Genomic DNA, 27,145 nt, shown 5'->3' on the forward strand with positions numbered 1-27,145 from the left:
GCATCTCTGAGGAGGTGTTGTGACCGTATTCTTTTTAATCCACCCTCCCATGTTAATAGCGGAAAATGAACGGCAGAGCATTTGGTGAATTTAACAGTAATTCCTGTAAGCCTCTGACTTGCTGGAGAATATTGAGTTACAACATATGTTATATGTACAGTTCTGTACCACGATCAGCAGCTACATGGCCTACTTTTTTCTCTCAGCATTTCAGAATCCCTTTTTTCCCCTCTGCTGTACCATCTGTGAGAGAATGCTGGTAGGATTTAAGGTCCTGACTTCTGCACAGCCTGCAGAACTACCGCCAAGCTACACTGAATTTCACATTCACAGACGCCAGCAGCAGTCTGCTTTGTGATGTGTTTTAAAGACATCTGGAAGGTCAAATCAGCCCGCAAGGCCCAACCTGTACAAACGCAGGGTCTTTCTTTCTTAGCAGTATCAGAAAAGGAAATTGCTTTTTCCGAACCAGTGACTATGTATTCATTTCAGACTTATGCTGATGAGCGACTTAGCATTAGTAATTGAAACACGTTCCGAACTTCCTGCTCTGACCATTCTGAGGCTGTTCCTGAGATCCCCAAGTCAGTGCCCTGCAGCTCCCAAGCAGTTGGAGTTACCTGGTTGTATCTCGTATCTTAGATCTCCACCTTGCCATAGGCACTGCTACTGAAAGGATTACTGGGGAAGCTCAAAGTGGCAGGCTACCAAGGGTTAAAGGCTTAAACGGTGGAATTATAAACTACACTTGCATTTCATTGCTTATGTCTGTCCCTTCCTCCAGGCAAATTTTGGTTAGCCTTGTGTGGGTAGAGCTGTGTGTAAAACCTGATGCTCTGGCTTGTGGTGTCATTATTTCTATAGATTTTGCTAGGCACTCAGCCCTTCCTCCAAAATGGGTGCTCTGATCTGGGGATTAAATTACATTATTAAAATAAGGTTCATGCACAGAAGCAGTGAACCAAGAGGAAGATTGCTATTTGAAATCATCTCCACAGTGCAATACACCACCGGACCCTGGGAGTGGTGGAAAAAATTAGAAATTGCCTTGTTAGCTTTATGTCTGCCCTTTACATTCCTCAGATTTTTCACAGCACTTGAAAATCCAGGCATTTGCAACTTGACTTTGTTTAGCTTGGTGAATACAACTGCACCTGCAGCTAACTGAGGAATGACATCCTTGCATCTTGACAGCCAGAATGCAAGAAATCATATACATAGGCACCCAACTGATACCACAAAATAAGAAGCAGTCAGCTGGATACTGTGACCTTAATGTTCACTGACTGAACCAAATCTGTGTCTTCCTCAGCATCCGTGATTTGTGTGCACTTGAGCAAGTATTCATCATTTCCAGGTGGCAGTCTACTTCAGGTTGATTTTGAAAAGCATTTATCTTGTAGGTGTGAGGCATGAAGCCAAAAGCTGGATGACTTTAATAATTCAAGAGGAATGAACACCCCTGAAGTGATGCCTGTCTGGAATAATGTATGGTTACTAGGTGTGAGGCTTTTGAAGTCTTAATTGGCAAGAAATTAATCTCAGCTGTTCTCTAGCTACAAAAATGCAAAGTTTAATCCTAGATTGAAATTTCTCTGTGCCATGATATGATTCCACCTCAAGCAGATCTGTGTTATTGGTGAGTGCTGAGAGAACATTGGCTGGCTCCTCTGTGATCTGCTGCTCCAGAATGTGGCAGATAGATCTAGCACATCAAATTCAGAGTTGTTCTAAATGGAATGATGAGAACTGAAGAGCTTTGTTTTTCCAGTATTGTCTGCTTTGTTCTTTTTGTATTTCTGTAGGATGGTTGTTATAATTTAAGATCTGTTTAAAGGCTAGGAAACACTGAAGGTATTCCTTGAACTGAGACTGGTGTAGCAGCATAAGCAACCATTGTTTTCTCCAAGGGGTAGAAGTGTTTTTTGTCACTTGGTTTTAGTAGTTCCTTTTGTCCAAGAAGCAAAAGAGTTGGTGCAAGCACATGTTTTCTCCTATTCAACCTTGTAGCCTCTAGTTTTCTGCACACTGCCAGCAGTGCCCTGTGGATACAGAAAGTGTCCTGCAAGGAGAAGCAGTGCTTGTTGTCCGTTCAGCTGGACTGCGTGAATCATCTCAGAGGACTGCAGGGTGCTTTTCCAGGCTGCTGAGCTACAAGGCCTGAAGATTTCAAAACAGAGATGTGTGTTCAGCTTTGGTTTTGAGAAGTCACAGCATTACACATCCTTTATTAGGTTTTTTTCAAAACCTTTCAAGAAGGAAGGAACTTTGGAACCCAGCTGTGTTTAGCAGATTTTGCAAAGAATTTCCTTCTTGAAATTGTCAGTCATGGCTGTGGACACATGTATCAAAGAAAAAAACCTAAATGCTGCCACGTGCCAAATGATCTTCATTTGCTGAAGTGATGTAGGGGAATGGAAACTCAAACCAATTGTCAGAGCAAGGAGAGCAACTGCTCCAGAAAAGAACTGGAACCTGAGCTAATGGAAGTACTCTAGTAGGACAGATAACTGCTTTTGGCCTTTGAAGGACTGCCATGTTCAAGGGATCACTCTTCTCCCATTGCTCCTCGAGGGAGCCAAGGCTGGCTAGGCAACCCAAACCCAGGCAGTTCAGGTGCTGAAAGATGGGTGATATGAGATGTCTTCCTTGTTCTTGCTGCCAGTGTGAGCGACCTGACTGGGACTGACTTTGTCCTTCAGAGAAGGGAACCTTTTCTAGATGGGATATCTTTTCTGTCTGTTGTTTTTCTCACTTAGAACTGTTAGCTTTGGATGAAAGGCTATCATTGTAACTCCTCTGCATTTCTGTTTTGCTTCCTTTATATGGATCATATTGGGCTGCCATTCCCCTCTGAGGGAACCTTCTGCATCCTTCTCTGATCCAAGCACCTCGCATACAAAAAGAATATGTCTTGAGTCAACCATTCAGAATTAGAAAATGTGAAAAGTAAAGTCTGTGAAGCCTTAATGCAGACTACCATGACTGTGGATGACCATTCAATTATCGTGATCACATGCTTTTTTCTCCTTCTGCATTTCCTGAGGGAGGGAGTTGACACCTCATGTAAGCAATTAAGCAATCCAGATGATAGATTTTTCATGCAGTATTCACAATAAAGATGAATGTTACTCAATAGCAAGATCACTCAAATGTAAAATATTTCATGTAGGCCTGTAGCAATGAAGCAGGTTTATCTTGTGCACAGTCCCCGAAACTTAGAGGGTATGATTTTACAGCATTGTACTGTAAAATTAATTGTAAAATTAACACACTGTTGACTTGCAGAGAATTTAACCTTTTTATGTGCAGAGGAAATCCTATGTCTTTGTCTGTGTGTGTGTGTGTGTGTGTGTGTGTGTGTTTGTGTGGTATGTGTTTGTTTAGATTCACAGCACCACCTGATGGCTGAAATCTTAGCTTGGGGTTTCTGTGCATTGCTTGAATTCACTTTCTGTTGGAAGTGAATACAAGGGCAGGCTCTGACACAGTTTCCATGTGCTGTGGGGCAGAAGTAATACTGAATGCTAACGCATGGTTCGTTCTTATAATGACTGTTCCTCTAAAGCTTTGTGTCGCTGCATTGGAATATTAAATTAAACAATTTAATTATTATTATTTTTTAATTTAAACTCTTTGAATTCAGCTTCCAAAATGGTTCAAGTTACTCATAACCACTTCCTGGGATTCATCTAAAATAATATAAAACTTAAGCATGTCATGTAATGGTTTCTTGTGGCAATGTGGTGGACACTCATAGCATGTGTTGGTACCAGTGAATGCCTATGGCAGTGGCAGTGCAGGGTGGCCAGCTGTGCCTCCAGCTTCAGGGAGGGTTGGGCTGCAGGGCACAGTATGGGAAGTGGCCAGGTGCTGGCTTGGAGACTTGGGGCATTCTTGTCACCCCTGTTAGAAAGCATAAACATAGCCAGTGCATTGTGGTGATTGTCACAAGAGAATGTCTGTGCAGGAGTGCTGCAGAGAGCTGAGGAGCTGACCTCCCTTACTGCTCTTTATCAAAGCATCTATCTCTACAAGCCCATTGGACATAAAAATATCTTGACATTTGCGGTGTTTCCAAATGATGCAGTCATCACTCTGCATGGACAGGAAAAGAAAAGTTAAGGAGAGAGGAAAGTCAAAGAAGATGAGCACAAGCAGCAGTGTACTCACTTGTATGGAGTAACCTGAAACAAGTTTCCATCTTGATGGGATAGCAGGGGTGTGTAGAAGAGAATAAATTTGTTCTCAGCAGAGCCATTAACTCTGATGGGTTATGCATGCAAATCTTCCACATGGCAAGAGGAGAATAAATCTCTGTATGTAAAGCCTTCGTGCAAGAATATTTTTAAAATACAAAATAGTGTGAAATCAATTCCAACAGCCTTCAACATTCCTAATCTTTAGTTTCCATTACGTATGGTTTTATTATTAAATCGTAAGCTGATACAGAAGGAATTTAGGGGTTGAAATTTGAATGAATGGCTGAGCTCTGTGGTGTTTGGGGCTCAGTATTCAAATGGAATTCTGCAAAACTCTGGAGTTTTTACTCTCTTTTTGGTTTATAGCTTTGTACCAAAGTAAGCTCTAAAAGCTACTCAAATTTTAAACATTTCCTTATATACATGAGCTATTTTTTTTAAAGCTCTCATTGATCTTGTAGAGCCAAATTTCAGTCACATTGAAGTTGATAGGAATTCTGCCCAAGAGATCAGCTGGATCCCAGTGAGATTAATGCATATGCATGATGCTTAGTGTGTGGTGGAATCAAATGTAATGGAAACATTTCCCAAATGGAACCTCCAGGTGGATGCAGTCCAGGAGCAACCAGTTTGTAGCAGCTGCTGTTGCTAGAGCAAAAATCCCTTTGTTTTCTTCCCTGCCTCTCAAGAACACTTCTAATTATTGCAGAATGTATTTTGAGGAGTGTAATCAAGAGCTGTGTTTTACATGCTAGAAATTAGAGGATAACTCCCTAGATACCTCAGTTCTTAAATGTTCAGCCAATTTGCAGGTGCCCTGGCCACATTAAAGAAGCAGGCTGTTTTCAGGTGCGTTCAAGAATACAAAGGCTCCAGCACTGTGATGTTCAGCACTACCACACTGCTTTGTGAATTTTGTGGATCATCGGAAAAGGATCCAAGGTTCAGTTTGGGTTCCTGTCTGTGGTTTCTGTGCAGGCCTTAAGAGAATCCAGTAAAGCTAGACATAGTTTATCTCTTCTCTGCACCAAACTTACGGTTTCTTGTATTTGTAAAGTAGGCCCTTCAGTTACAGATATTTTAGAGCATGGTAAGAAAAGCTGACGCTTCATCCTGATTGTCTGAGGGACTGGGAAAAATAAACAGCCTGACAAGCAATTTCCCCCACTGTTAATCACTCTGGCAGTATTGATCTTCCTGGTTCTTCTTTGGAGTGTTTGCTGTTAGAACATTACACCCAGTGTGCAACCTGCAAGTCGACTTCTAGTTCAGTGCTTACACACTGGGGAGGAGGACAAGATAGCCAGAGGATTAAGGAGATGAAAAATGTAACATAGGTTATTGTACACAGTGAATTCCTGAGTTATAATAAGCTTTGCTCCCAGGTAAGAAGCTTTTGAAGCAATGTATGAATGTCTTAATTACTCTCCTGTCCTTAATTACTCTCCTGTCCTTAATGGAACATGGGGAATGGTTTTAAACTAAGACAGGGGAGGTTTAAGTTAGATATTAGGAGGAAGTTTTTCACACAGAAGGTGGTGAGGCACAGGAACAGGTTGCCCAAGGAGGCTGTGGATGCCCCATCCCTGGAGGCATTCAAGGCCAGGCTGGATGTGGCTCTGGGCAGCCTGGTCTGCTGGTTGGAGACCCTGCACATAGCAGGGGGTTGGAACTAGATGAGCATTGTGGTCCTTTTCAACCCAGGCCACTCTAGGATTCTACGATTCTACGATTCTGTGATTCAACAATGTCCCTTATTTTCACAGGCCGATGCTGGCTGGATGCTCTGGAACTTGCCCTGCGTTGCTCCAGCCTCTTCCGGCTCAGTGCCTCCAAGCAGGGAAAGGATGGAGAAATGAATGGCTCAAGTGATTCTGCACATGCAGGGCTCAACAACATCTTGCACACAAGCACCATCTCGGACCAGGAGTTCTTCCAGTAAGATGGGGCTCTCACTTCTTAATGCACAGAGAGAAAAGTGTTGGGTGGGTCATGCTTGAGCATCCTGTCAACTTTAGTGTTACGTAACCAGAGCCCATTAAGAAGACCCAGATAAAAAAATAGCCTGTATATTCTTCTGTTGCATCCATCAGAAATCTGTGGGTTTGGAGAATATGGAATCTGTAGTCACCTGGTGCTTGGGAGGAACCTCAGTTGAGTTCATGTATACAGTAAGCAATTTTCTTCTGTATCCTTCTTGAATCAAAATGCTGTTTAAAGGTAGTTCCATGAAAATGGCTTGCTTGAGTAAAGAGTGCAGCCTAGTCACTGAAGTAGACCTGTGGTTAGGCAGACACAATCATTTACAGTGCCTACAGTCGGTTGACTAGCACATATGGCTCTGAGTCTGATCTGTTTTTTAATAATGTGTTCTCTTTGCTAATAGTACTATGTCAGCAGTGTGCACACACTGCATCCTTAGTTTTATAATTACCTATTCTCTCTCTACAGGGGTTTTGAGTGGTTTCCTATTTCTTCCATTATGCCTCAGATACATTTTTACATAAGGGAAAAAATGTGCCCTATTCATATTCCTAGTAATGCTGCAGCATTTTGGAAAAACTGACTTCAAAGCATTTAAAAGAAGAAAGGGCTTTATCTGTTGCTTTTAGATAAATAGGCAAGCTCAAAAATAGCTCTGGTATAGATATTTGGCCCTTGGAGTGGAACTGGGAGATGTAGTGTCTATTTCTAGTTTTGCTGATAGGAATTTAACTTTTAGGGCTCAAACCATGAACCACTGATTAGACAGTTTTTAGGGTAGCAACACTTGCCGTTTTGCATGGATGATGTCTCACAGAGTGGAATCTCACCTTCGGGTGATTTTCTTCTGCACTGTTACAAGTGTAACAACAGCAGGGATCTGAGTCTTCTGCAGACTGTAGAGGTATCACTGGTCCCATGGGACCTAAGCTAAATGGCAGCGTTCTGGTCTGGCCTTTACTTTGAAAGGCTCTGGTATTCCCAGTGTGCATTCTCCAGACCTGCTCTTTGTTGTTGGTTTTGTTGTTGTTGTTTTTTAAGCTAAAACTTGAATACAAGCTTTTCTGAGGAGCAGTGTGTGAAGAGAAGGAAATCAGATGTACTGCTATGGTGGCTGTGTTGCCCTAGTAGGTGAGCAAATACTGCTGTTTTTCTCGGGCATCTTCTGTAATACCCCACTTTCTAATTTTTTTCTATGTAAGAAAGAGGCTTTCAGAACTGTGCTTGCTGTGAATGCAGTGGACTTTTTTCAGCTGATGCTTGAGTGTATAGAAGTATTAATAGTAAAAGGGAGCCTACAGCACTGAGAAGTTACAGTCAGACCCATGGCTTCTGAAAATGCAGAAGATAGAGTTAAAACTGCACTGAAGTATTTCTTCTCTAACATACGATACTTAAATGACATTTAAATGGTGCCTCTGCTTCACCACTCAGTTATCCGACAGTAAAAGCCCTCTGAATGTGACTGAGGCTCTGCACACATGGCAGGGTTTTGGGCAGAACAGGGTACCCACAATTGGAACCAGATTTTTCTGACAAACTCAGATTTTAGCTAAGTCTAGTTCAATCTGGAAGTTTGGCATCTGATTGTCTGGACAATTCACTCTCCTTTCTGACTTTTACCACTGACTTTAATGTGTACCCAGACTTTCGGCAGTGCTTAAAGCCCAGAGGAACGACTTTCTGTTGTCCCTGGTGGAATAAAGAACATTTAACTGAGGGTGAAAATAAAACCTAAACTGTGGAAATGCTGAACAAGGGATTTTTAGTTTGCCACTGACGGTGGTTTCGTCACAGGGATTCAATCATTCTAATTAAACGCCTTCCCTACAGGGAGCCGTACCAATTAAACTGGCACGCTGTTGTTAAGGGGGGCAGTTAATTACATTTAACTCCATCTTCAAATTAGCCAAACTACTCTGTCAAGGAAACAAAAAGGAAAAAAAGGGAGATGATGGATATTATAGAGAGAACAAAACCCAAGAAAACTGGCAAAGGCGAATTCTCACTTGAGCCAAAGCTGCATTTGTCTACTGGCTGCTTTGCTTCTTTTCCTGCTGGGAGAGAAGTCAAGATTACATGGTGATTTTGAAATCTATGTCCCTAGAAGCATGAAAGGAAAAGAACTATGCAAATTGTGCCTGTGAATCAAAAACTAAAGTACTGGGCAAATCTGAGATTTTTAGACAAGAGGCCTTTAGGGCATCAGACGCTCTTCATATGAAGCTGTGTTTCTTGCTGCTTCCGTGTCCCCCAGTCCAAGGAATCTGGCTTGTTTCCTTGTTTGATGAGAGCCAAATTTATTTTTTTGCTTTGTGTAGATGAGCAGCATTAAACCCAAAGAAGTGCGGGTCACTGACAGAAGTTTCCAGGAGCTCTACTGGAAAGTAAAGCACTGACATATGGCAGATCCAGTATGCTGAAACAGTGTATTAGCTGTGAAAGATGCCGAGTCACTCATGCTCATGAGTAAAATGGAAATCTGCTCTTGACTTTTGGTATATTCATTCCTTTCTAGCATTTCAAACCGGGTCCAAATCCCATTGGAAGCCTCTGAGAAATCTTAACATTGATTTTAGTTCAAGCTCACGGGTTGAATTTTTCTCATATTGTACATATTTACTGATAACTCTGTTCGAAGGAGTAGAAGATCTGGCTTCACTTCAGCATCTCAAATTTGTTCCTCAGAACATCTGTTTTCCCTTTGGTTTCCTGGAGCAGCTCCTTGGCTCTGGGATGTTAAGTCTTGCCTTGTTTGTGGCTGGTGAATAATCCAGCACAATGAAGTGTGATTTCATATCAGTTTAATCTCCCCTCAGATTAAATCTGGAATCTTTTAAAGAAACATTTTTGCAAAAGAATTGGGGTGGGAAGAAAGTGTAGAGGAAATGTGAGGCAGATGAAGCTTGAAAACATATGCTCTCCTTACTAATATGAAATAGAAACATGCTTCTTCTGAGCCATGACCCATAAGCTTTATAATAAACTTTTTCAAGCGTACGTACTCCATGGAGAAAAGTTTGACTGGGTGAGGGAGTGTAGCAACCATAAACGTATTTAACTGATAATTGAAAAATGAAGGAATAAATTAGGTTTTGAAGGTCCACAACTAATACTTGCCCTACCATCAGAAAGTATCAGTGCCAGGGAATCATGGGATAATTGCTCTGACAGATCTTACCTTTCTTCCTCTTTGTCATATTAAACTCATGCACACGCCGTACTCCAGACTTTCATTGTATTTGGTTATCAGTCGTTACACTTGAAGGTCACTATCTATAACAAAGAAGTGAGACCTTGGCACTAGAACTTTTAGACAGATATGTAATGTCTAAAAGCAACTTATTAGGGCTGGAGTATAGGGGTCATTGACTTTCTGGTCTATGATGGTAGGTTTATTTTAAAGTGAAGCTAAAAATTGAAAACACAGTAGTTTTTATATTATACACATGGAGACATATACACAGATACATATGCAAGTGGAGTTAAGAGATTTTCTGAAGGCACAGAAAGCTGTTGGGCTCCTCTGGAAACTGAGCTGTGAGTAGCACAGTGTGGCTTGGTTTGTGCAATAAAAATCACATGCTGAGATCATCTGAAAAGCTGATGACAATTTTCTGTGTCCTGACTCTTCTTTTTTAAAATTATTATTTAAAAACCTGTCTCTAAATAGCGATGTCTATTTATCTTAAAATAATCAGCAAACAAACAAAAATGCTTGCCCACAAGAGAACCAGGAGGGTGGAACAAGGGATGGGAACTTTCAGCATTAATCTATAACCAAAATTGGAACGTGCCCAGAAGAGTCAGAGCTCTCATCTGGTGAGGAGAGAAAGCTTGCTTTGAGAAGGAGGTGGGCTTCAGGAGGTAACAAAGCTCTTCAAGATCCAGGGCCTCTGGAGGATCTTTTGATCCTCTGAAACCCCTTGTAAATGCTGAAATTCTTCTCTTATTGTTCCATCTGAGAACAATTTTGCATGAAGACTTGGATAAGAAAGAATCTGCAATCTGGACTAGGCCATGGAATAGCTATGTGTGTGAAGATGTGTCTGAATAGGGAAAGCAAAATGCCATGCTAAGTATCCCTTGGAGAGACAGGCATTAAATGAATTCTTTTCAGGGTCTAACCTCTATCTAGTCATGTTTGTTACCTGTTGCAGGAACTGCATCTGCTTTTTCAAATGGAGATGCTACATGAGAGAGAATTTTTAGCCCTTTCCTTATCCTATAAGGCCTGTACACTGAGCATGAGGCTTACTCCTTCCATGCTTTTTCTTGATGCTACTATAATCTGTGTATTCTTACTATGTGTAATTGCCAGTGTTTGCTTCTGAGTTCTTCCATATAACATTATTTGGGGGCAGTGCATTTCCCAGGTTGACTTGTGTGTGATTTTGTGACAATCTTTCCTTCAAATGATTTTTAAATCAACCTTTTCTAATGTAGGGCTGATTTAGGACCACCATCTGCTGAAATAAAGTAGCAGTAATACTGAAAAGAAAATGTATTTCATAATTTCATATTTTTCCCATATGATATCTTTCTCTGATTTGTTTCTGTACAAGGAAGAATGTCTCCTGATTCACGCTTCAGTTCTGCAGTCAGCAGTGTACAGTTGTTAGTGGGTGCTCTGTATCCCTTCTGTATGTGGGCTCCTGCACAGAGTGGGTGGCAGTTTGCATAAGGCCAACACAGTGGAACTCCGTGGCAGATTTTTCAAAGTGCCATTTGGAGAGAGATTTTTGGTTGGAAATGTCTCCCTGTTTCTGTGATAAAACCCTGCTATTCAGAAAAGCAACATGTTGGGCTCTCCTAGGCTGCAAACTCTGTTTTGAGTCCCGGGAGATGTTTTCACCTATCTAAAAGGCCTGAAGTATGCTGGCTCTGTAGATGCTATTGAAGTGAATAATGAACTGTGTGTTTCAGTTTGAACGATTCAGCCCTGGAGAACCACCACCAGTTGGAAAATGATGCTTTTTCGGACAAGTCTGAGAGAGACAACGTGGAAGAATCGGAGAATGAAACACAGGAGAACAGCCGGAAGACAAATGAAAGCGAGAGCGATCAGTCAGAGATCCATGGAGAGGTTTCTCCAGAAAGGAAAGGGACGACTTACGTTGAACAGATCTATGAAGAATTTGGGGAGGTAAAGGGGAAGTCACCACTGCCTGATCCTTTAATATATCTCTGTTAATAGTATTTGTTATCCAGCCTTCTAGATGCATGGCTGTTAAGAATCAGCTTTGTGAGTTCCAGTGTTTTACAGACAAAGCAATGTACAGCTTTCTGCTGAATTATGTTGAATTATCATGTGCTCTAATAATTATGCATTATGAGCAGCTTCACTGCTGAGCTTTGGCATGTCTCCAGCATCAACAATTGCTGTAACCAGTTATTGCAGTGAAGAGCCGCATAGCATTGGCACAGTGCTTTATGGAGCCAGCAGGAGGGGGAAATATTATTCTGGGCATGTGTCCTGGCCAATTAGGAGCTCAGTCCTTGCATGGCACAAAATCTGATATTTTTCTTTTCTTTATTATGCATGAAACATTCTTTCTGCGTGTCCTAATGGAGCATAATGGATTCCTAAGTGACCATTTCTCATAGGAAAGCCGTTTCTCATGTCTGTTAACAGCAGAAGGTTCCATATAAGAGCCTTTGTCACTGACATCTCTAAGAAAGTCAGCAAGAGGACGACTGAAGGAAGTCAGTGTGTTATGGGGTGAGAATCAGTGCATTCAGGCAGCAGAGGAGCCCTTCTCCAGCACCAGGAGTGCTTGGAGCACTCCCTTGCCTATGTCTGTGCTTCAAAGAAAGTTGCTTTTCTAGAAAGCTGTTTCTTTCCCCTGTGTGTTTGCTGGGGTTACAAGTGTCGTGAGTGAGGTGCAAGCCCTGCTATAGAAACTGTACTTGGAAACAGAATTACTGACCAGAGACACCAATAAAACCCATCTCCCCTTCTGTGCATCTCCCATCAGACTCCACCCAGACACACAGCAGGAATTCACACATAGCCTGGCCATTAGATACTTTGTTGGGTTCCTCCCGTTTGCCAGGAGATGGGGCTATGTCCCCGGAGAAATGCGGATCAGGCAGGCTTTTTAGCGGTGATAGCACCGTAAAGAAAAGTAAATTGGGTGCTGTAATGCTGTTAGCTATCAGTAGTGGGCTCAGATGTATCAAGTGAATGACATTAACTGGCTTCTTAATCTGACTCTGCCTCTGTCTCTCTGAGTACAGCTCAGGTTCGGAGTATCACAGCACATACTATCACTGTTGAATTTGCATCATGGCTATGAAAGCTGATTTGAAAGATGTGCATGTATGTATGTACATCTGTATGCACTGGAAAGGCATGTGCTTGTGCATCTGTGTGGGCATATGCACCAGTCCGGCCCTGTTTGCAGTAAGAGTTTGCAGACAGAGACAAGTGTCAGATTGCAAAAGTTGGCCTAGAATATAAAAAAGATACCTCTTCAGTCAGTAGATCACTATATAAGTTTTAGTTATAGCTAGTTTTAAAAGGGGTTATCGAGGGTGAGGTACTTGAGGGAAAAACAAACTAGAAATGTCCTGAGGTTATTCTCATGCTTCGGTCCCTCCTTTTCCTTTCCTTTCTTCCCTTCTGCACTGATTTGCTCTGTACAGCAATTTCAACTGGGCATTGGTGTATGTTACCAATACACGCACTCTTGAAACCTGGATAAATAATAACAGTTCAGGCAGACCCATGCTTATTATACACTCTAGAAGACGCTGTGGTACTGTGTTTTTTAATGGTCTCCACACATTGGAGGTTCAAGCTGTTATTGCATCAGACTGTCATAAAAAGAATGGTACAAGAAAGGAAAAGCAATGAAATGAGAAGAGCTGTGTTGTTCCCCACCCTGAAACTCCCCACAGCCTACAAGTTGTTTTGGTGTATTTGTGCATGATGAGTAAAAGGGCTGATTTGTAGCCAAAAAAGATGGTGCTGGGGATGCTCATGGTGAAAATGAGTATTTAGTAATATACACCATCTGCATTCCCGTTGGGATACATTATGAGTCTTTTCCTGAACCAGAGTGTGTTCCAGAAATGGAGATTTGCCCTTTTTCTCATAGGAATTTCTTGCCTAAAACCAGTAGAATTCATAATTACAAGTATTCTCTTTTTCACTGTTAAATTCTAATGGCTAGGGTGGATGTTAGACAATAGTCTAGATAATCAACAACTGCGTTAAAATGATATTGATCTCTCAAAGTTTAATTTTCTTTCACCACTGCCTTAAAAGGCCCATTCCCTCACGTTTTAACTAACAGAATCATAAAATCATAGAATCGTTAAGGTAGGAAAAGACTCCTAAGATCATCTAGTCCATCAGCCCATCACCACCATGCCCACTGAACATGTTCCTCAGTGTCACCTCATGTAAATCCATGATGAGCTACAGAGTTATAATTAAGTTATTACTGAAACCACAATGCAATCCTCAATGCTTTTTTTTTCCCATTACTTGTGCTTGTGCTGTGTAGGGGACTAAGCAGCACTGAGGGAGATGTAGGCTGTGCACACAACCTGTCAGTGGTGTCTTTGTTATTCCTATCCTACTAGTAGTTTGTCCTGTTTTGAACTTGAGGGCTGCTTCAGTCTTCTGTTAAGTACTCACCTATCTCCTATTTTTTTCAGCACATATAACAGAGTATATCTTACAGTCCCTCATTTGCTGAGAGTGGGACTAACAGGAGCTTCTTTATGCACTCCATGGCTGCAGTGATGCTGTCACACTGTTGGGCACATATACACCTCTGAAGGGTGTGGAGTCCACTTAGTTAATGGTGGCTCAGATTGGTCCATCACATAACAAAATCCCAAGGTGTGTGGAGGCAGCTGCTCAGGGCTGAGCACAGCAAATGTGTTGTCCTCTCCTTGGGCCAGCTTATACAGAGCTTCGGGGCTCTCTGTACCACTCCTTTTAGTGTTTTGGGAATTCACTTCACCCAGAGCTGATGTGGTTTTTTTGCTATGCTCAATATTCATCCTTCCACCAGAACCAGAAGTATGCCTGCATGAGCCTGAACCATCCAAGTAAATGCACCTGCAGGAAGTGATTTTCCTGTTTCTGCTCTGAGCTTTCCATTTTTCTATGTAGACAGGTGAATCATCTCAAACAGAAACTGTCTCTGAGGAGAACAAGAACCTGATGTGGATCCTGTTGAAGCAGCTGCGGCCTGGCATGGATCTGTCTCGGGTGGTGCTGCCCACCTTCATCCTAGAGCCACGCTCATTCCTGAACAAGCTCTCTGATTACTATTACCATGCTGACCTGCTTTCCCAGTAAGCAGTGCAAGCCTGCCTGGTGTGGGCACATCACTTGTGTGTGTGAAAATGTGTTAGTTTGATGCTGGCTGGGGTGTGCTTGTGCGGTGAGAAGGACTCAAATAACACACTGGAATTCAGTGTCATTCAACTCAGGCTCTGGCTGCTTTTCAGTGGGACTTCTGCCCAAGAAAGGCAAGGAAACAGATAAATTCCAGACAAAGCTGCTTTTGCACAGCACATCCTTTCCACACCTTCCTAGGGAATTCAGCTCGTTGCTTTGAGCATCTCACAACAGATCTGTGCCACCTTTTGGTGTACTCACATACAGAGCAAACAGCAGAACTGTCAAGCATTTCTGTCCCCAAAAGCAGCACAGTTTTGTTGGTTGATAAATAAGAAGCATCTTTTAACATGATTGAGCACAGAGACCTGCTGGGAGCACAGGAGTAGAAAATAGTAAATGTTATTTTTGCAGATAGAACTGTTTTTCTCAATGAGATATGCTTTATGGATTTCAAACCAATGTGTGCAGTATTCAAATAGTAACACTAGTTACTACTGCTTATTCCAATGCCTCTGAATAATTTTAGGACCATGGTATTTTCAAACTTTGTTTCTGGTATTGGTCACATCCAAAGTTAAGGAAATGGTCCTCCTCAGGACTGAGATCTGGAAAAAAATTAAGAGGTTTGAAGGTTTTCTTTAATAAATATGTTTGAGGTACAGCTGCTCTTTCTAAGTGGATTTTGTAGTAACTTAACCTTGTAGATTTTGAAATCTGACTAAATGGTTGGAAATACCAGGAAATCTATTGGCTATGTTTTACCTTCCACATCATCTTTGAGTGGAGAAGATCTGGATGTGACAACTCTGTGAAGCCCACTGCAATCTGAATTGTTGTATGAAATCTCAAAGGATTGGAAAAGGTCATGTAGCACATCAGCTTCAAAGGTCTTTGCTTTTGATGAGATTAGAATTTTTATTTTTATGACTTACACAGTATTGTTAGCATGAACCAGTCAGTCCCACATGAACACACTTGAACTTCCATCAAATCAAATGCAATACACTTCAGAGACTTTACTAGGCTTTTTGCAGGAGTGCAGAGAAAGGAGTGACATTTTTTAAGAGATTATGTGTTTTGCAAAGTACATTACTGAAAAATAGTTTGTGCTAATAGACAGCTTTTCCCATTGGCAGCAGCACAGAAGTTACTTCCATTTAGTACTAGGGAAGAACTATTGAAGATAATTGTACTGGTATAAAATAAACATGATGTGTGATGTGTCTCTCAAAAGCATGTGAGAAAACAGTTTATGTTCTGACCTGCAGGGCTGTCCTTGAAGATGATCCATACTGTCGAATGAAGCAGGTTTTGAGGTGGTATCTGTCTGGCTTCTACAAAAAGCCAAAGGTAAAAGAATGCATGAACTTTGGGTTGTAATGGGCATTGAAATCTTCTGCTGTTGTTGTGTTTCCTTATTGCCTTTCCCTTGGCACTTCACCTATGTTGTTGTTCAGAAGACTTAGACAATTTATTTAAAACTGAAGTTGCATTTGGTTTCACAGTAAATAGTGGATGTGAAATAATTTTTGGTAACCTAAGAATTTTTTCATTGGAGAGTTAGAAGACAAAACTGATTACCAATAGGTAATAAATCCTTAGATGCAGGAGTTTTCATGCCTATGAGTACTTCAGTGCCACGTTTCCACATCAGTGTTTACCTGCTGCATATAGTAACAGAAACAATACAGCGTGATCACGTTGTGAGGCTTTGGTCAGGCAATATCAGAGATGAAGACGGTGAGAAGAGCAGATTAATCCATGGATTGGGTGAAGAAATTTAGAGCAGAAGAATGCATGTAATAACCAGTTCCTAGGCTTTGATTCTTGTTATAGACTTGATCTAGAACATAAGGGGGAAAATTACTACATTATTTTGAGGCCATCTTTGTAAAGATGGCTAGCATCTCTTCATTAATAGCAGATTTTGGTCTCTTTCTTTTCAGGGAATAAAAAAGCCATACAACCCTATTCTTGGCGAGACATTTCGCTGCTGTTGGTTTCATCCTCAGACGAACAGTCACACGTTTTACATAGCAGAACAGGTGAGTCACTGTATTTGGATGTTCAGGTGCTGCAAGCAGCAGTCCATTTACACCTCCATCCATAGGATCACTCTTCTTATCTCATTCTGTGAGAGGAAATTGCAGTTTTGTTTAGACATCCAGAATGGGAAGTGTTAAAAACTAGCTACTGATCTTTTTCCTTTTCAGATTTACTGAGATTAGCTTGTACTTTGGCAGGCACTCCAGATGGTAAAAGCAGCTGTCCCATCTATAACTTTAGTCTCTTCAGTGGTAGACCTTTCCCATGGAATTCTTCTTCTTTGTTTTCTTACTTGTAAGAAAATATTGTTATGGGTTGTGTTGCCACTGTCAAAAGGGGCATAAAATAGATAATCAAATCCTATTTTCCTTTATTTCTAAACTGTTTGTAATGATCTTACTAGGAATAAATTGAGGTCTTATCTCCATATCTTTGGAGATAAATGAAGGGCAATACTCACAAGGAAACTGGCCTGACAACACTTAGTATGAGATTTATAGTTTTAATTAAGGAATTAAGGACTCGTGCTTTTTTTTTTTTTTCCATATTTAATCAAAGCTTCTTGTATGTTCAGTTGGTTTGTTTTGCTTTGTTTTATTCAGTCGCTGCATCCATGTCAGGGATGTTATTCAGTTATTCCCCAAAAGTTCTGCACAATCATTTATTGTGTTGAAAATCTGATAGTGTACATTACAGCCTAAAGTGATCTCAAATGCATAAGGAAAAGAAAATGTAGCATGGAGGAGAAGAGTTGCAGAAGAACTCTGTCTCCCATATGTAACTTTTCCTTCATGTTTAGTATGAACAGGGCTCAGAGGAACTTGTTCAATTCTGTGATCTCTGTTTTACACTTTTTCTGGATGTGTGCAACACCTCCTGAAGATGCTGCTTAACTTACAAAAACTGCTCATCTGTGCCTATATTTATTTCTTCCAGGTCTCCCATCATCCACCAGTGTCAGCTTTTCACGTCAGCAATAGGAAGGATGGGTTCTGCATTACTGGCAGCATTCTAGCTCGATCCAAGTTTTATGGTAAGACATTAATCCTAGGCGCCTTCCAAGTAACATAGTTGCACTGTTTTTGTTTGTTTTGTTGTTGTTGTTTTCTTTCCCAATCACTCCTGTGTATGTTGAGAGTTAAGAACAAAAAAGTTTTGGAGCATCTGCTAGGATGCCCTGATTCCCTCTCCTAGCTCTCTGGGGTTTTCCCCCTTTCTGCCATTTCTGAGAGAAATCACACTAATGTTTGCTTTAAACAAGTGTATCAGATAGGAATCTTGACAGCTTTAAAGAAGTGCTCTTCCAAAAGCAAAGGTTTATAAGGATGTGTGGACACTTTGCTGTCAAGTTATATTTATACACTCACAGTTGAGGATTTTTATAGCTATCTAATCATCCGGATGATTTTTGCAACAATTGCCTGTTTGAATGCTAACTTCTTGATTTATCTAGCTCTCAGATTTCCAAGAGTGGAAACCTCCAGAAAGACAGTACAACTATAGGCTTTGAAACAGCATTGCTATGTCAAATAGTTTTCTGTTTAGATGAACACCTTTTATGTACTACCTTTAGCAGTTGCATTTGCTGAAACACTTCTTAAAAGTTATTTCTGTCTTTCTGGTGAAATTATTTATTTGGAATACTACATATTAGAGAAGTTGTGAGAACAGAAACACTTGAAAGAGTTCTAAAGCATTGGAGCTGCTTTCTTCTGTAGTGCATCCCGCAAGTGTCTTAATCTAATGGCCTCTCTGCAACATGAGCTAAATACCAGAGCAAAGGAGAGCTTTGCAGAGGAGAATTTATTGGAACTGCATGCTTTCTGCTGTAAATGATTTACAGGGTCCTCAGTTATTTGCATCTCATGTTACTTCTTTCATTAGCGTCCTGCATTTAAGCGTACATATTTTGCCAGTGTAGGATAAGATAAATGACCGTGTATATCAAGAATTATTTACATAAGTGGTTTTGTTCTTTTAAATTGCAGGTAACTCACTTTCTGCATTGCTGGATGGGAAGGCAAAGCTTATGTTTCTAAACAGAGGGGAAGATTACATAATTACAATGCCATATGCCCACTGTAAAGGTAAGTTATGACTGTTCAAATAGGAAGGAAACAGAAAGAATAACATAGTATTGTGGGGACTAACTTTGCTCTGGCTCTTCTGCCATTTCAAAAACCTCAAATTGCAGGAATTAGCAGTTCTAGGGAGCAGTTGTTCTGTACATGAGTCACAGGGCTCAGCAGAGGACTGGTGATCCTAACAGAAGTATTTTTGCTTTGTTTGTACAGAGCTGAAGATGGAATTTGACTTGCTCTAAGTTAGTTTCAACACTACTTAGAAAGTGTTCAATACTTTATATATGCACTGTTGTTGGTAAAGTGTATGTGAAAAAAGCATTTATTTCGAGGGCATAAAATTCTTCTAATGTTAACGTAGAAATTAATATGTTGTCTGACTTACTGAAAATAAAGGATTAAAAACTCCTGACTTCACTTCTGCTTTCTTCATTAATCTGTGATATTCCTCAGTGCACCAGCTTTCTACATGAGGCTGGGTACTTGTTACTGTGTGTGAAAACAATACTATCTTGGCTCTACTGAGCATAATGTGCGCTGAAGCCCAAGGGATGGCTGCCAATTGATTCCCTGCTTTGCATTTCGAATCATAGAAGCACAGAATAGCTTGGGTTGGAAGAGAAGTTGAAGCCCAGCCAGTACCAACCCCCCACCGTGGGCAGCACTGACCCTACCAGATTAGGATGCTCAGGGCCCCGTCCAGCCTTCTTGGAACACCTCCAGGGCTTTTTCCTTAGAAAGTTAGCCTTGGCCACATTGGAACCAAAGTAATGAAATCACTCCTGTGATTTGATCTAATTTTGCTTTTTGCATATTTTTCATTCTGCCGTGTTGATCTGTAAGCTAATCTTTGTGGCACGTATAGCAACCTGAAAACAGTAACTTCTTTAAATTATGTTCTCTGTGAGCTATTCATGTGTGTAAAGTTCTGTTGCTGATTTTTCTTTCTCTACAAATAACCTTCTCAGAAAAAGGTAAGCAGGCATACGAAGGCATGCTCTAAACAATTGCTAGTCCCCCAGATTCTTCTGAATCCCCTTATAGCTCCTGCCTGCCCTAACCACTCTATGAGAAACAGGTAGAGCACAAGCATAAATGAAGTTCCTGGGGACAACTTTTTAAAATTTGCCCTGTCCCACTTTCAAGTTGCCACACAGGCTCTGTCAGTACCTTTGAGCCAAGCTGTTTCCTAGCTGATGTAATAAATGGGGAATATGAACTCAGGGAGGTTTCCTTGTCCCTAGAGTAAATGCTCATTTCCTAGAAACTTTAGTTCCTGTTAAGTTTAAAAACTTAAAACAAAGTAGCAAATGTCACAACGCATCAGTGAGATCTGGTTTGAGTTCAGAAAGCAGATCATTTCAACTGAGGCCTTTCATAGTTGTTTTTTTTTCTCTTGCAGGAATTTTGTATGGCACCATGACAATGGAGCTTGGAGGGAAAGTTACCATTGACTGTGAGAAAACTAACCACAGGGCAGAACTGGAATTCAAGCTTAAGGTGAGAGACATCTTGACCTCCTTTTGAATGGGTCTGCCCCTGTACACCAGGCAAGATTTGGCCACACACACCCCATTATTTCTGCCCCACAAATGCATGTATCCTCCAAGGGGTATCCTACGCAGAGAGGAGACATAATCACTCAATAAGTCATGTCTACTACAGTTTGGCAGTGATTAAGCCTGAGTTATACGCTATCTGTTCACTGCCAGCTGACTGGCTACTGGTCAGATGCTTCTGATGGTCCGGCAATGACAATGTGGCTTCTGTTTTGAAAGGTGCAATTATTTTTTGGTTACTAAATAATGTGAGATGTGCAAGCTATTTTGAGGCAAGTCAGGAGGTGGATCTTCAGTGTAACTCTCCAGTAACTGTCACATTCATACTCATACCTAGCAGGTGTTAAAATTAAGTGTACAAGCCTACAGAAACTTGATGATAAGGGAAGAGCCCATTTTTGGCATCTGATTTTGAGAGGCTGTCATGCTGAAGTTGAACTGTTGTTGCCTTGTGCTGAATTATTCACATAGCAGTTCTCTCCCCTAGAAAGCGATCTATCATATGCAGATAAAATGGAGATGTGTTTAGGTATTTCTTTAGTTACTTGTGTTGAAACTTGGGAGAGAAAGTTAGGACATCTTTTCTTGGATAGCTAACTTACTTTCTAAGAAGCATCTGTTTCCCTTCTGTTCCAGCTGTTTCTTGCCTGTGCATAAAATGAAACATGGCAAACTGGGAGCCTGCAGGACTTTATAGTTGCAGCATTAGCTGACATAAATGTGGGAAATTTGGAGAGGTAGGGATTTTTGGGGGAGCATTAAAAATTATGCAGAAGCGTTATTGAACATAGCAGCTAAAATGCCTGACGTAGGGGGCAGGAAAGGAAGAACTGGTCACAGGATCACTGCGGTTTCCTGTGCTTGGCAGGCAGGAGGTGAGGGGAATTTTCCATTGTTCTGAGAATCTTTTCCTTGACTCTGGAAATACCCTTTTTGTTGTTGGGGTGGTTTTTTGTTTGTTTTTTTTTTTTCTTCTGTTTGTTTGTTTGTTTGAAACTGCTGGGCTTCTTTGCACTGGAGGCTTAACACAAATGAAACTATCTGTAGTGGCCCACTGCTGTTGCTTTCCCATAAGCAGGAAAAGTCACTCCTGCTTCTCCTTTTCTGCAAGTAAAGTGATGCGAACTGTAATGTGATTCTGGATGATAGGAAAAACTTGGCTGTATACATACATCCTGATATCTAGTTGACATAAACCTACTTGCAATGAAGGTGGTGCCTTGCACTGCTGAATGTTAATGTACTAGAAGGCTTATCTCCCTTCCTGCAGTTCACACAGTGATTTTGGTTATGCAGACAGAAGAAGGGTGCAGTGCTAGATTGTCTAAATCCATGTTAGGATCCATTCTGCTTTTCTGTGGGTTGCACTGTTCCTTCCCTACTACTGAATAACTGTCTTTGCCTCCCTTTCATTCTCACCAAACTGATTGTATTTTTTCTTTTCTCCCCTGACAGCCTTTCTTTGGTGGCAGCACAAGCATTAATCAAATCTCTGGGAAGATTAAATCAGGAGAAGAAGTGTTAGCAAGTCTCGATGGACACTGGGTAACACAGATAATCAAAGTTTCTGACAGTTTAAATGCATGTGGCAGCAGGATGTGTGGGAGGGCTGGCAGCATTTGGCAGGCTCCCAGCCTCAGAGAAGAGCCTATAGAGGGCCAAATTCTGCCTCCCCACACCATCCCCAGGGAGCACAGGCATACCGAACTTTCTAGTCCTCACCTCTCAAGGTCATTTATGCTTCCATAGTCCCAACCACCTGCAGTGGAGGTAACATTTGCTCTTCCAGATCCTGGACCAAAGCTGAGACCTGTGAGGAGCATTTCCATTGAAGCCAGTGGTTCTGTATTTAGGGTCCCAGGCCTAGGACAGGCCCTGATGGCAGTACACAAAAGAAGGGAGATTTCTGGCCTTCAAGTGATTGTGAAAATCATGAAGCTTCTTTTTGCCTTATGTTCAGTACTTCCCTAGCTACAACAGTGTCAAGAAAGAGTTTCATGGGTTTTAAAATTATTTATTTTCACAACAAGTCTTTATGGTAGGAGATTGTTATTTCTCTGTTGGTAAGATAAAGGACCAAAACAGATAAAGACGTGTCTATGTGTATGGACAATTCAAACCAGCAAACCAGCTGCACCTTTGCACATTGGCATCCACAAGTACACCAGTCAAAGGCATCCTTAAGCTGAAGCCCATCAGTAATAATGTTGCATGGTATAGACTGAAGCTTCAGTTGGTACCTCCTGGCTACTGAGACAGAAGCCCTAGCTTTGGGTTTACTTATGTATTTACCTCAGCTACATCTTTGGGTTTACTTATGTATTTATCTCAGCTACATCTAGGCACCTACATTTTCATTACAGTTGACCTATTGTCCTTTTTCAGTCCTTAGAAATTGTTACTTCTGAGACAACATTTATCTCTCTATGAAGCACGCATTTAAAATAGGTGAAGTGTGCCTGAGTAAAGCCTTTTTTTATAGCGAGGACTACAGTGTAGCCATTGGTGGAGTAGTTTTCTAGAATCACAGCTGGACTCCTTTCCCCTAGCAATCTCCCTTTTTGCATAAAAAGCTGATGACTATTTGAAATTAAGGAGTTTTGTCCGTTCAGTTTGTGCACGAGGATGTTGGCTTCGCGTGTCTTGGTAGCTTTTCCATTCTGAGCTAACTTTCCTGCCAGGTGAGATTTGGCAATTGTGAGTTCTGCTAGCCCCATTGTCTTCAATGGGTCCTCTGAACACCACGTACAAGAGCATGTAATTGAGTGGCTTTCCTGGGGAACCAAGCCACAGGATTACACGCTGCTCAGCTTCCTGCCTTCTGTGGTTGATTTTTATCAGTGAGAAACTAATTTATTCCTCCCTTTCTCTTTGTGCTAGTTGCTTATGGTGCACAAAATTAGAATGACACATGGAAGAAATTAAATAGCTTTGAAAGAGTGCCTCCATAAGCTACAATTTGGAGTTGCATGCTGTGAATAAGGGTAGCTGCCGTGCAGCAGTACGGATGTTGTTCATTCTGCTTGTTCCCTGCTGAGAGTGCTGATCTGCTCTCCTGAGTTCTACAGGCTTTTCTCTGGTATTGTTCAGTTTCCTGATAGAGACCCTCTCAGATGAAAAACTAATTCTTTGCCTCGGGCCTTGAAAACCCACTTGAATAAAGAAGGGAAGCCAATTACATGAGAGTCAAAGTAGCAGGTGAGGGCTTTCATGTGTCACCTACAGGTGCTCCTAGCACATTTGATAGTGCCTGCCTCCTCCCACACACAGCTGGATGGTTTTTGGGGACCTGAGACTGTCCTAGAATTGGTGCTTCAGGACATGGCAGAGTGTACAATCAATGAATATACAGATGATCTAGTATATCCAGGAGTTTGGCTGATGTAATTATTATACTAGAGTAGGAAAGAAGGATACTCACCCTATCTTGAGCTCACATGGTAAACTCCAGTAGAGTGGATCTCCAGAAGAGATCCTTCCCTCCTGGCAGTCAGCTCTTAAATGGGTCTAGGAGAGGTAGAGCCAGGCTCCACCCCTTCCTGCAGCACAGGAGAATTGCCTTCACCTGTGCTCCCAGGGCTGAGTCACTGCTCAGCTCAGGTGATCAATCAGAGGTTCAGGCTGTGATTCAGCAGCCCCGTATAGCAGAGGAAGCCCTGAAGGAGACTTTGAGGAGGGATGAGAATCCCTCAGGTTTGAAGGAGTTTTGTGGTAGAAGGCATGAGAAATAGGACTTTAAAAAACTAAGATGTGCATTGGGGACTGTGGCAGGGGAAGAAACACAGCAGCTGGAATGCAAGGAAATTAGGCTAAGCAAATAGCAATGACCAAAGTAAGGTCTGTGTGATACTCTTACCATGGCCAGGCAGCTGAATAGCACCAATATATGTATGCTGTTCAGCAGTGCTTAAGTCACTTGTGGTCAGCATTGTGCTGTTCACTGTATGTTCTGTAAACTACCCAGTCTGGCTTTGCGGTGTCGGTGTGTCTGTGAGCAAAGCTAGAGAGAGGCTTAAGTCTAAGGAGAGACACAGCAAGGTAGTCTGGCGAGCCTCAGGTTGGAGAAGTGCTGCTTAATGGTTACCAAGTAAAGTGACAAGGAACAGGGATGAAAGACCAGAATCATTTTGTGAAGTACTAAATGAAATTCACCAGCTATATTAAAAAAAAAAAGCTGGCTAAGCTGAAAAAAAAAAAATAGTGAAGTAACTCAGTGAAGAGGTAACTCAGATTTAGCTGCTCTTTCTAGAAAAGATGGTATTTCAGTCATCCTTGTATGAGATTTCAGCAATGAGAAATAGAAAGATTGGAAAAGGAGGTGGGAGCTTGTTGATACATCTAGGGAAGAAGCAGGGAAAGGATAATACATCAGGGCTTTTGTACGTAGCCTTTTCTGGGCACAAGCTTGACAAAAGGAACCTGGTTTCTTTCTAGCTCTCCTCCGATAATTAATCGGCCAGTGTTTCAGGAAATGCCTCTCCTCACTCATTTTAGAAACTTTCAGGAAATGACAAGTGAGATCTAGTAGAAGAGAAGAGGGGGAAAAATCTCTCTAACCAAGTCCTGCTCCTGACCATTGTGCAGAAGCTGCTTCCATTTGATATTATTATTTTCTGTCTTGTGTTTCTCACTGTCATTAACCTTTTCACTTATTTTTTTCTTCTCAGGATGGGGAAGTACATATAAATGAGTTGAAAAATGGGAATGCAGAAGTGTTCTGGAACCCAACTAGTGAAGTACGAAAACAGAGGCTGAAGCGCCATATTGTGTTATTTGAGGAGCAGACTGACTTTGAGTCAGAAAGGTAAGAAGCCCTGGGTGTGTCTCACTGCCACTTCCTCGGAAAGCAGAGGAACTCAGCAGGGACTACAAAGGCTCTGATTCCTCAACGCAATGCAGAAATGCAATACAGAAACTTAAATTTGCCTGCATACGTTATCACCCAGCTACCTGTTTTGCTCCAGTCTATTAACTCTAAGTATTTCTGTGAAGTATAGCTCTGAAATAACCAGGAAACTGAACCTAGAAATGGTGAAAGCTACGTTCTGTCTGCTGAAATAATAACTCTTCCTGGAGTCTCTTACAACCAATGGAACATAATGTGAAAGGGCAATATGTCAACATGGGGTCAGTTGTCTTGTTAGGAAGGGTTGTTTCAACCACACACTCTTAAGCTAATTGTAGGAATTGAAGATGATCAGGGCCTGGAGCACCTCCCCTACGAAGAGGAGCTGAGGGAGCTGGGCTTGTTCAGCCTGGAGAAAAGAAGGCTGCTGGGTGACCTCATTGCAGCCTTTCAGTACCTAAAGGGAGCCTACAGAGGGGAGGGAAATCAACTCTTTGAAAGGGTTGATAACTGCAGGACAAGTTATAGTTTTAAGTTGAGGGAGGGAAGATTTAGGTTGGATGTCAGGGTGAAATTCTTTACAGAGAGAGTGGTGAGGTGCTGGAACAGGCTGCCCAGAGAGGTTGTGGATGCCCCGTCTTTGGAGGTATTCAAGGCCAGGTTGGATGGGGCCCTGGGCAGCCTGGTCTGGTATTAAATGTGGAGGTTGGTGGCCTTGCATGTGGCAGGGGGGTTGGAGGTTCATGATCCTTGAGGTTCCTTCCAACCCTGGCCATTATGTGAATCACTTAGAAAGTCCTGGAATGAGCAGAGCAGTAGTTTGAAGCACAGAACAGGGTTTTATGAGAGTATAAAAATAAAAAGATTTTTAACTGTGTCTCATTATCTCAGCTGAGATCTCAAATTATGTACCAGATGTTTTAAGGTAATCTAGGTTACCTGAGAATGCAGAATACCTGAGTCTTGGTGTATGGCTTAGGAAATGGAAGAAGTAACTGCCTGATGCAGCAGGTTGCAGAGCATCCCTGAGCCAGTTCTTGGGGAAGAACAGATAAATTGACATCATGTGGCACTGCATTCAAACCAGCTAACTCTTCTACCTCATACCCCAGTCCAGCACATGCAATTTGCTTCCTGGCTCTGCAGATTGACCACTTGCCTGTGGACTTCTAATTTCTGTGTTGCATCACATCACGTTAAGATGATTTCCTTTTTCATGGTAGAAAATGAGACCAAGTGCAAATAAACGCATGTGAGCATTTGGTTTCATTTGGACAGCAGTGAGCATTATGGGCAATAAAGTCAAAGTTTGTAATTTACACTAGTGCAATTGCCTTTATTGAAGATTAGACTGGAGCAGATTTGTTGTTAAATTTCTGATAAGGATTCTTTTACGAGAGAAATCTTAGCTGCGGGGATAGAAAAATCTCCATTTCTTTAATTACATGGGTACCATTTGACTCCCTTCGCTAGAGCGGAGATTAACAGTGGCACATGTATCCAAGGGAAGAAGGCAGAAAGGAAAACTTTGAAAATCTCTATCAGACATTCCACAGAATTCCTAATTTTGTTGGCATGTGCGTGCATAAATTACCATCTGATTGAGGTTATGTTCCGCCTGAATTGCACAGTCTTTCCTGCAGTGCTGACAATCATCTATTTTCACATACATTGAAGAATCTCTGAAGCACATGCCAATATGTAGCTCACCTCGATGAGCCTCGTTGTCTGACATGTACAACTCTTGATGGAGTAATTTCCCTTTGTCCAGTGATACTATTTGCATCCTTCTGGAGTCCTTCAGTGCGAGGACCTACTCTTTAAACTGTTGCATTCCCGAGAGCTAGCTTTATGCCACCATATTATTTTCTCAAATCTCTATTCTTGTTCTTCCCGCCCCCACCTTCATCACTCTGAGCTTAAATTTAGTTTCCTTCCTTTCTTTCTCTGAGCAAAGATCATACACAAGAAATTTGGAATGATGTGCCAAGGCAAGAACGTGTCCCTCTGCTTTCAGTCGATCATCTAAATGGCTCCTTGCTTTAGAAGTGTTGTGTTCGTAT

The 27,145-nt window shown here is 41.6% G+C and overlaps 1 protein-coding gene across 5 annotated transcripts in view; it reads left to right on the top strand.

The window, feature by feature from the left end:
• The window catches only part of OSBPL5 (oxysterol binding protein like 5), a 129,400-nt gene that overhangs the window by 95,985 nt on the left and 6,270 nt on the right, over positions 1-27,145 (top strand). For all 5 annotated transcript variants that reach the window (XM_052694560.1, XM_052694559.1, XM_052694561.1 and 2 more), the window contains 10 exons: positions 5,969-6,140; positions 11,112-11,331; positions 14,317-14,501; positions 15,819-15,900; positions 16,497-16,595; positions 17,533-17,629; positions 18,585-18,683; positions 20,080-20,177; positions 21,692-21,781; positions 24,904-25,040. In XM_052694560.1, the coding sequence (XP_052550520.1) occupies positions 5,969-6,140; positions 11,112-11,331; positions 14,317-14,501; positions 15,819-15,900; positions 16,497-16,595; positions 17,533-17,629; positions 18,585-18,683; positions 20,080-20,177; positions 21,692-21,781; positions 24,904-25,040 (1,279 nt within the window). The remainder of the gene's footprint in view (positions 1-5,968; positions 6,141-11,111; positions 11,332-14,316; positions 14,502-15,818; positions 15,901-16,496; positions 16,596-17,532; positions 17,630-18,584; positions 18,684-20,079; positions 20,178-21,691; positions 21,782-24,903; positions 25,041-27,145) is intronic.

Source organism: Tympanuchus pallidicinctus, unplaced genomic scaffold, assembly GCF_026119805.1.
Source record: "Tympanuchus pallidicinctus isolate F22 unplaced genomic scaffold, pur_lepc_1.0 scaffold3, whole genome shotgun sequence".
NCBI lineage: Eukaryota > Metazoa > Chordata > Aves > Galliformes > Phasianidae > Tympanuchus > Tympanuchus pallidicinctus.